Raw genomic sequence first — 10735 nt, 5'->3', positions numbered from 1 at the left:
ACACACACACACATACACACACACACACACACACACACACACACACACACACATACTACACACACACACACACATACACACACACACACACACATACACACACACGCACACACACACACCACACACACACACACACACACACACACACAAATGCATGCACGCACACACCATCTCCAGATGTCTTATCTACATCATCTCTGTGGGTGGAGTTGAGGCAAGGCTTTCCACACCAGCCACTTTACACGCGCTGCAGATCCAAACGACATACTCTAGCTTGATGAAGACGCTAGAAAACATGTGGGAGACTGCCGTCAAAACAACAACACAGTTGAACAAGACTTCACACTCCCACATTTATTCTAATTTAGTATTTGCCACGAAAAGAAAAATCATGTATTTCCAACAGTCTTCACAAGTTCACCCACAGTACACAGCTCTTCCATAACTGTGCTATCAGACAGAAAGCTAGCTAATAGCATGTGGACGTTGCCATGGTGTTGGTGTTACAGTAAATATACACTGGTTTACATTTTTCTCTACAAAGGAAAGATTAAGCTGGACCACATTCCTTCCTGGCAGCAGCTCTTCATTCTTAGGGGTTTGATGAGGACCCCTCCACCTTCGCCCGAGCCGTCCACACCAGTGCCTGTTTATTTTGGATTAACATGCTGGGGAGGGCCGGCTTATTGTTCTTGTCAGGCCGTAACATCAACACCTGCTATTCTGGTTCCCATCAAGCTTAAGCCCCCAGCCATCCATCCATCCAAAGCAGAGCGACTGCTCCCTTTGAAGGGCAGAGGCACTGAAAGGATGCCCCAGAAACAGAGGGCAAGCTCGGGTTACTCCTCCAAGCCATGTCCCCTGGCTGGTAATGGCTGGTCCCCTCAGTACACTGCATAATGCAGTGGCATTAAGGCAAATGGAATGAACCAGAATCCAATTACGGAAGAACAAACAGGTGGGCCCGCAGTGGCTTAGACACGATATTGTTTCAATCTCAGCCCAGCCAAGCCAAGGCACATTGTAGCTGTAATGTTATCTGGAAAACACATTTCTTCCAGCTCCAGAGATGAGATACGATCGTAAATTCAGATGTGAGAACATAATGTTTGTGTGTTTAGAAAGAAAAGGAATGAAGAAATATACGGATATATTTATTCATTAACTATTATATTTGTCTATAGTGTTGACGTCTTCATACATTTGGTAGGTAGAGCAGTAGAACAAAGAACAGAGTAGATTCCGGGTGAGTCAATGAAGCCAGTCAAAGAGGCTTTGGTGATTATTTTCCATCTGGTTTTATACAATCCAAAGTCATTTGGGGGCTTTCATGGTCAGTGAACCAGGTCATACCCACGCTTTGATACCTCCAACATAACCATGAGCAAAATTGCAATTGCAGATAAGCAGGCAAAATGAAAGGCTTAAAATTGTATAATACTATATTATTGTCTCATCACTTAGCAGTCTCGACAGGAGAGAGATTAATAATTGATTGTGTCTTTTATCTGTACCTAGGTCTCAACATGTTTTACATTGTAGGGGATGAGTGTATTGCATCGTAAAGCAGGCCAGCATAACAGTTCCACGCCATCTACAGTACCAGTCAAAAGTTTGGACACACCTTCTCATTCAATGGTTTTTCTTTATTTTTTTAAATTATTTTCTACATTGTAGATTAATATTGAAGACATCAAAACTATGAAGGAACACATATGGAATTATGTAGTAAACTAAAAAGTGTTGAACAAACCAGAATATGGTTTATATTTTAGATTCTTCAAAGTAGCCGCCTTTTGCTTTGATGACAGCTTTGCACACTCTTGGCAAGTTTGTGTCCAAACTTTTGACTGGTACTGTACATGTTATAGTTGTTTTGCACTTGGATTTTATATTCTGTCACCTACTTCAAAAGGTTTTTTTTTGTGAGTATCTCGCTTCAATCAATGTTCAGCTTTTGGTCAGCTTGTGCTGCCCATTGAAGCCCTTTCATTCCCCAAAGATACCTTAAACACTCCCCAAGCACCCGAATCAAGGATAAGATACCTTAAACACTCCCCAAGCACCCGAATCAAGGATAAGTTCAGCTAATGTTGCTTCTGAGTCATTTGTCCGTTTTACTTTTTTGACACTGACATTATTGATAAACCCACTTTTGAAGCTCACTTTATTGCAAGAAGTTCCAATCCAAACGGCAAGTTTTGTTTTCTCTCTGACAGCATTGTGCCCCCGAGGCAACCCAACGGACCGGTTACAGTTGACAGCATGAGAGATCTACTTGTGCATTTGTCAGAAAATAACTCTGATGTACTGAGTAAGTTTAAAACAGAACATAACATTTTATCTGAAAACTAAAACTGACACATTAGCATTGGCAAAGTATTTCAGCTAAGTTTGTTGAGTGTTATTACAGTATATATATTTATTTTTAAATATGGGGTTTAAAAATATATCGATCCTGACAGAAATAGAGATAATCTAAATATACGATCAATGCACTGTCTAGGGTGCTGTACTAGTTTGAATACGAGTGCTGGACAACCACAGTATACGATGACCTGTAACTGGAGTGGAACATCCCTTTACTCACACATCTGTAACTATGTGTAGCTACCAAGTATACAGCAGTTTGAGTGATGTGTGAACTAGACGTGTTTTGAACCACTCTCTTGGTCTTTGGTCACTGCCTCGTCGCTGCAATCGCTAGTTAGCCGTTAGCAGTGAGCTAGCCTTCCATTACCCAGCTGGCCTCCTCATGTAGCATTTGCACTAGCTCTAGTACCTTCCTTATCCTAGCCAGCCACCCAGCACCAGCACATCGCATGACGTCACTAGCCTCGCTTTATAGCATTAGCATTCTGCTATATTAGCATGCATCTTCACTGTGTTGGGTCTCCAGCTGGCCTTAATAAGGGTGTTCAGATCCTTTGATCCCTGCTCGTTTGTTAGGATGGGACGGGTTAAATCAGAACGCCCTCTAACCCTCTGGATGCAGCATTCCTATCCAGCCAGCATTGCCAGCCCCCTAACGAACATTCCCGCCGGCCATGTTGTCTTTGATTTGCTAGGATTACTTTTGTGTCTCGTTCCTCCCGGGCCCAGTCTGGGTTTACAGAGCACTGCCGAGTGGAGAGCACACACGCACATGCACACGCACACGCACACGCACACACACAGGCACACATATATGCACACACACATGCACACGCACACACACACACACACACACACACACGCAGCGGTCGCACAGCAGTGGCTGTTCTTCCAAAATGATGACTTGAAAGCAAGAAAGAAATGGACGAGAAAAAGAAATAATAACAACTGCAGCGCTTCTATGGCGGCACACAACCTGTGTTTGGGGAGATTGAGGAGCCGGGCCGGGGAGAGAACCATTAACCAGATGCTGCTATAGTGAACACACAATGGGAGGCACGGGGGAAGGAAGGTGGGGATACAACCAGAGGAGGGCATATAAACCCCCCCCCCCCGGTGTTAACTGGCCTTTCGCCCTTTCCTTGCAACTTTCAACCAGTGCCAAAAATGTACCGAATTCATCGCTCATTCTACTCATTCAGAAGTGATGAGCTTACATGCAGAGAGAAAGAGGGGGTGGGGGAGGAGGGGGGGGGGGGGAAGAGAGAGAGGCAGGGAGCAGAGAGAGTTTCTCTTTGTAAAATTCTTTATAGTTCCACTGTTTGTGAACAAAGACTCCCAAAATGGTAGTCCGTCTCTGTGTGTTACTGAGTCACCATCAGGCCATGAAGACAGCTGCTACTGTATGACTCAGAAAGAGGAACCCTGCGCCCTTTCTTACAGAAAGTTTGAGTGAAAGTCCGCACTTGCCCTACTTTCTCTGATTCTAATTTCCAGGCTTTTCGCGGAATTAGTGAACCGCCATTCCTCTTTTCCGGAGGCAATGTGATGACTACTTTATTGGTGGTCAAACTCCAGTTTGTTGATTAGAGCCTCCCCACCCCACCCCCACCCCTTCCTCCCAGCCATCAACAAGTGTCCCATTACTTACCTCATTCCTTTGATTAGCAAAGTCTTGGCTGGGCGAGCAGGCAGCTCGCTGGACGACTGTTTTCAGTTTATTTTTAAACGGGGGGCCTCGGAACCCTGAGGATTCTCACGGCCAGACCATTAGTGGCTGCGTTCTGTGACTGGAACCTTCACGGCAGCCAATAGATATGGCCCCCTGGGGAGCAATTGGGTGGCCGCCATTTTCTCGTAGTGTTTCAGTGAGTGTATGTGTGTGTGACTGTGTGTGTGTGTGTGTGTGTATGTGTGTGTGTCTGTGTGTGTGTGTGTGTGTGTGTGTGTGTATGTGTAACGTACTGTCTGGAGGGCAGGCATACTGGGCTAACAGCCATCAACAGGAACGGTGACACACAGGGAGGGGTGGGCAGTGGGAAATTACCCAAAAATGGAGGAGAAGAGGGGACAAGAAGAAAGAGGAGAGGAGGAAGAAGGAGGTGGAAAAGGAATCCCATCTATCAGAATTATGATAATGTGTTTGGGACCAAGGGGTGTTAAGTGTGCCTTCTGTCACATTGTTTTATGTTGTTGGATCATTTCTGAGTGCTGATGACAGGAATGATTTTTCATGCGAATGGATAGAGAGGCTGAGTTATGACAGGATCTGGATGCACGTTTCCTGCAGTACTTACCCTGGGCACGGACACGCACACGCACACGTGATCTGTCACTATTAGCAGTGCTACCACAACCTAATAACATACACACACACACACACGCCATGCAAACCTCTAAATCATTACCGGCATATTGCTATCCCTGCATCTGCAGCATCCACATTCTTTCTTTCCCTAATAGGTACTTCAGGGCACATGAGTATGATGATTTATGATAAATCATAAAACGGAAATGACTACGGCTTGTATTTGGATCTTCAATGTACATGTATCCATAGTCAGAAACACCAAGCAATTCCGCTTTTGAAGTGCCAATCAAAAGCCTCTCTTGGGCTAGCAAACAGTTTCCTGTTTCACTTTACAGGTTGCCCCTGACGACGGTAACGAAGACAGCGCACTGATAAATGACCGCCAACATTACATTTTAGATGAATAGACCAAGCAAGCACGTCTGAGCAGTATTTGAATCATCGCCTAGTTTTTGTCACTGTCCATGGATTATATTCGATTTTTTGTCAACTCGGTACCTGAGGAAGTAACATCATCAGAGACTAATGGACCTCGTGGTGATGGATTCTGTTTTCTGTGAGTGGCAATACAGGAATGTGTTAACCAGCCCCACAAACAACACACCTTCCCCCACACCAATCCCCGACGGCGCGCTGACACCCGGCTCTTTCCCATTCGCCATACATCTCGCAAAGTTAACGACACCTTCCCTCTCCCTTCATCCTTCCCAGGGAGGCTATCTCTGATATTGGATTTCCGTCCTTCTCAGATTAAAATCGCTCCGTGGATTCTCTATATTAAAGAAAGGATGCTACCGTCAGCGTTCTGTGATCAGGGGGTTCACTAAAGCCCTCGATGCGCGGCGACCTCTGACCCGGGAAGTGCTCCCCTGTCCTTCCTCATCCCTTCTTCAGCGGTGTCTGTCAGAGCGGCGGACCTGTCCCGGCCGTACCTCACTCTCAGCTAATACCGCATTCTGCTGAATTGCTTGCAGATGTGCGCAACATTAAATGGCTTCCTGCATTTTCCTGGGGGCGGTACATTTAGCATTTTAGCCTTCACTTTCTCCTGCCCTCTCTCTCCCTCCCTCTCTCTCCCTCTCTCTCTCTCTCTCTCCCTCCCTCTCTCTCCCTCTCTCTCCCTCTCTCTCTCTCTCTCTCTCTCTCTCATTTAGAAAAAAAGACCTGTGCAGAGAAGAAGCAAAAAAAAGAAAAGAAGCTGGATTTGGCCCAGATAGGGAATCATGCAGCCGACTGACTCCGAGCTCATTCTCTCCCTCTCTCTCCCTCCCTCTCTCTCTCTCTCTCTCTCTCTCTCTCGCTTGCTCTCTCTCTCGCTTGCTCTCTCTCTCTCTCTCGCTCTCTCTCTCTCGCTCGCTCTCTCCCTCCCTCTCCCTCGCTCTCTCTCCCTCCCTCTCTCTCTCTCTCTCGCTCTCTCCCTCCCTCTCCCTCCCTCTCTCTCCCTCCCTCTCTCTCTCTCCCTCCCTCTCCCTCCCTCTCTCTCCCTCCCTCCCTCTCTCTCTCGCTCGCTCTCTCGCTCTCTCTCTCTCTTTCCGCAGCTTGATGGACAATTTACCTCGTTCAGACGGGGAGCCGCAGCTGACACAGAAAAAATGAAGAATTATAGCCTCAATTTGGGTTTATTCCCTCCGTCCTGCTATCGTTGATGAACCTGTTTCTGTTGTTGAGGAGGATGACAGCAGAACTCTGTCTCCTCTGTAATTTTATCAGAGATGCAACAAATCAAGCCTCACCCCGACATCGAACTTAGAGGGCAAAAACACCATTAACGGGCGTTTCTTCGCCAGAATATCATTTGACATCTTAATCTTCGTCTAAAGATCAGATACTGAATGAATCATCGCAGGGAAGACGTTTTCTCAGCCTTTCCTCCCGCGGGTCGTTCGGTTATAGAAAGTTATAAGAGCGAAAAGCGAAAGATTTATTTTCAGACAATGTTTAAATCAAAAACATCATCAGCAATAAAGAAAAATGCATGTGACATCCGATCCTACCGCTCCATAATGTTGAACCATACATGTGATGCTTATGTTAGGCCCCACAACACGTCCTCCTACAACACATCCCTACAGATTACAAACGGTCGGTATCTCAGCCAGTAACACCACCACACTTCATGCCTGAGTGTGTTGTACTGTGCTGTGTACAGAAAACAACGTTGACCCCGATGCTCATGGGTGGTGAACTCTGCTTATGGACACAGCTGAAAGCAGTGTGTGTGTGTGTGTGTGTGTGTGTGTGTGTGTGTGTGTGTGTACCGGTGTGCTGACAGCTCCTATAACCCTGGTGCAGGTGTGCTATTGACTGCTGGGTAATGATGCATGTGAATCAGCTCCACTAGCATCTGCACATCAGCCCAGCCGGCTGCAGCCATGTCCAGGTCAGGGGCCTGGGCTGACCTCCGTGCTCAGCAGCCTATTAACCAGTCCTGTTAGCAGGGAACTCAGATCTGTGTTGTGTGTCCAATCTGAGAGCAACAGGAAGGAACAGACTGACCCATATAATACATGGAACCTGATGTTATGGTTATTATGATGTTTTTTGTCATTAAACATTTTGCAACGCATGCACGTGTTTGAGTGTGATTGTAGAGAGAGAACAGAGCAGCTGAGAAAGATGATGATGATGATGATGATTATGATGGCACCATAATTCTATTTCTATGGAAGACACAGCCGCTGCAGATGAACATGTAGTTATCACCGCACAGACATTCCCATACATGCCAATTGTCCTTCAGCTCTTCCCTCTCCTGTCTCCATTGAACAGACCTGTCCAATCAATCAGCGACCACCGCCCATCCCCCTTGCATCTTTATGGACGTTCCATTTCGACACAAAGGCAGTGGGAAATCACATGTCAGAGCACTTCATGGTAGATGACTTTAATATCCGCCACAGTGGCCAGGGAGGCGGCACGCTAGAATCACTCAACAAGCAATGAAGCCTTGGGCCACCAAAGCAATACGGTGTGCTAGAGAATAATGGATGTGTTTTATGTATGGACTATTTGTTTGGGTGTAATTGAATCTAACCCTTGGGACAGGTATCTTTCAGTAGGATGGGAGACATGTCGGATAGAGAGACTATGAGGATTATCGATCTAATCCTCCCCACACCCCATCTAACTCATTTGAGGACTTGTTGTCTTTGCCTTGTCTAACGAGGCAAGCCAGCTTTAACAGGGAGCAATTCCTGCAAACAAACCTTTCGGTAAGTTTATCCATGTGTTGCACATGTCATCGTGTACAGTATGACAGCTGTCAATCGTCGTCCTGACAGCTGTCAATCATTCTGTTGGGAGGCTAGGGGGGCTAGCAGTACTGCATGTCTAGCCAATTAACTGACTTTTACGACAACTTGCACTCGACACACCTATGACTCAACACTCCCAAAAAAGTGGGTGTTATGAGTCTCACGTCCTCAGCGATGAGTCAAACTGTACCACAGACCGAGGTGAACAGAAATGGTTCATTTATTAGAGGTTTTGAGGTTCCTGTTCCAATCCCTCCTTCTCCACTGTGGCAGAAACAGGTGGAAGGAATAAAGGAGAGAAATCCCTGGTAGGCTGTCAGGTTAACTGCTTCCATCATAAAACGTGGCGATTCATAAAACAGACTTCTGTGTAGAGCTGCTCTGTTATTCCTAGTCTCACATGCACACACACACACACACACACACACACGCACACACGCACACACACAGGCGCACATTGACGGGGGTTTGACAGTCAGCTGCAGGTACATTAACACTGGAGGTCACATTTCACAGATAAGCAACACAGATATGTCTCGGAGTGTTTGTGGGGTTGTTGTAGCTGTCAACTGTTAGCTGTCAAAGCTGATACTATCTCGCCAAGGAAGTACCTACAAGCTCTGCTGCCTACAACACAACACAGTATACACAAGACACTATAGAACACTAACAAGAACTCATATAGGCCTGGTTGTTGCTGTACATTCAAGGCCTGGTTGTTGCTGTACATTCAACACCTTATGCTACTTGTACATATCCCTACGCACTTAACAAAAGACAACAAACACATACCAGGTACCATAACAATCTATTCACCACGCTACAGTATAATTGGAATATATTTCTCTGTGAGAGCGGCAGGGACAGGGATTCACTCCCGCCGACACAGTGACTCTACCTAGTCTGTACTCCAGCAAGAGGACAGACTCAACTCAATTCAGCTCTATCACCCTGCTTTGATAAAACCTAATTTCCCGTGGGTGGCAGCCTTACTCGAACCCTCTCTGCCTCTCCACCGCTGCAACAGACATGAAACAGACAACTTTACCTCGACCGGTATGTCTTAGATCACATCGTAATATGGAGAGGGACTACTCTTTATGAAGTATGGAGTATTATCCTGGAGGGAAGTCTTCTAATGTTCTGACTGTCTTATTGTGAATCTCCCAGTAGGATTTCATTGCCTTTTTAGGAAAGGACATTCCACGAGAGATGCGGTCTTAATGAAATGCTGAAACCAGAGTCCACAAGTGTCGTCTTTAATCTCCGCAATACCACTCTCAAGGCTCAGAGGTAAAGTTGTAAAAACAGAGAGCTAGGGGTTGTATCTGTAGGAGCCTGTTCTCTCTCCATCTGTCTCTCTGACTCTCTCTCTCTATCTGACACACACACACACACACGCACGCACGCGCACACACACACACACACACACACACACACACACACACACACACACACACGACACAGAAAGAGCTGAGATAGAGGATATCCAACAAAAGCTCCATAGAAAAGTGGATCAGTGCAGTCAAGAGTTCTTGAAGACCTTGTGCTGTTTTTGTTTGACTCGGTTTGCCAAGACTTTCAAATAACCAGATCATTTGGGGTATCACTTTCATCCTTGTGTAAACTTGGATGTGGAAATGTTGTTCTGGGTAGTTCTAAGATGGTTAAATCCAACTGGAAACATTTTTCAAGTCTGCGCCTGTCCTCTTCCCTGACTTCCAACTGACGTCAACACTGCTATTTCACAACCCTGCTGAGGGCCAACAAACAGCCGGACTACAGTCATTAAAACACAGTCACATACAGTACTGCAGGACTCTGGACTTCCATACTGTATAGCAGTCGGTGGCATACTGTACTCTAGTATTGTGGTTACTTACATATGTAGTAATACTCTCTGCCTGGTCTGAACTCGAAGCCCAGGGAGAAGGGGGTGAAGAGCTGGAACTTCTCGGAGAACTTGAGCGGTCCGTTGGGGGAGTGGGGCCTGTTGCATTCCCAGCGCTTGAAGCCCTTGGCCGTGTGGTCACATGTGCTGTAGCCGTCGTAGTTCACCATGTAGAGGACGTACCTCTCCATCCGCTCCTCCGGGACCGTGTCTTCGTAGTGGGGACAGTAGACGTCCAGGTAGTCGTTTATACACACGTCGATGTGGTAGTCACTCCGGTGGAACCTGGTCGGACGACAGAGAGGGAGGGAGAAGACGTTAGATCGGGTGTGTTGATAAGGGCGTTCAAAAACAGGTGCAAAGGAAGGTCATTTGATTTGTGTCATATTCCTATACACTCCTAATATACTTGTAGCACACAAATAGTCATTATTCAAGTTTAACATTTCAAAGAGCTGTCTTGTTTATTGGTGAAAAACATATATATATATATGTTATATATTTATATATATATAATACTTTGAAGAATCTAAAAATATAAAACATATTCTGGTTTGTTTAACACTTTTTTGTTTACTACATAATTCCATATGTGTTCCTTCATAGTTTTGATGTCTTCAATATTAATCTACAATGTAGAAAATAATTTTAAAAAATCAAGAAAAACCATTGAATGAGAAGGTGTGTCCAAACTTTTGACTGGTACTGTATCTTTCATTACACAAATTCAGTCATAAACACACATCATAACATTATAACGTTTAAGTTGGACAAACAGGGAAGTGAAATCACTCTGGATACTTATATCCAACAATTTATAGCAACACTTCAAAGGTTGCTAAGTGGCAGTAACTCTCACAATAACATACACAAGTGGATGTGTTTTAGCATTGCAGTGTACTGGTC

At 45.5% G+C, this 10735-nt stretch overlaps 1 protein-coding gene across 1 annotated transcript; it reads right to left on the bottom strand.

Moving 5' to 3' along the window:
• Positions 1–230: 230 nt before the first annotated feature.
• LOC310824555 (ephrin-A5b-like) lies at positions 231–10114 on the bottom strand (the record flags this gene model as incomplete). The annotated part of the gene is made up of 3 exons (XM_083697821.1): positions 231–305; positions 8554–8565; positions 9822–10114. Coding segments are annotated over 3 exons (380 nt in total), but the record flags the coding sequence as incomplete, so codon positions are not given.
• Between the last annotated feature and the right edge of the window lie 621 nt (positions 10115–10735).

Source organism: Argentina silus, assembly GCF_951799395.1.
Source record: "Argentina silus genome assembly, contig: scaffold_791, whole genome shotgun sequence".
NCBI lineage: Eukaryota > Metazoa > Chordata > Actinopteri > Argentiniformes > Argentinidae > Argentina > Argentina silus.
This window is presented reverse-complemented; position numbering and strand designations above follow the sequence as displayed.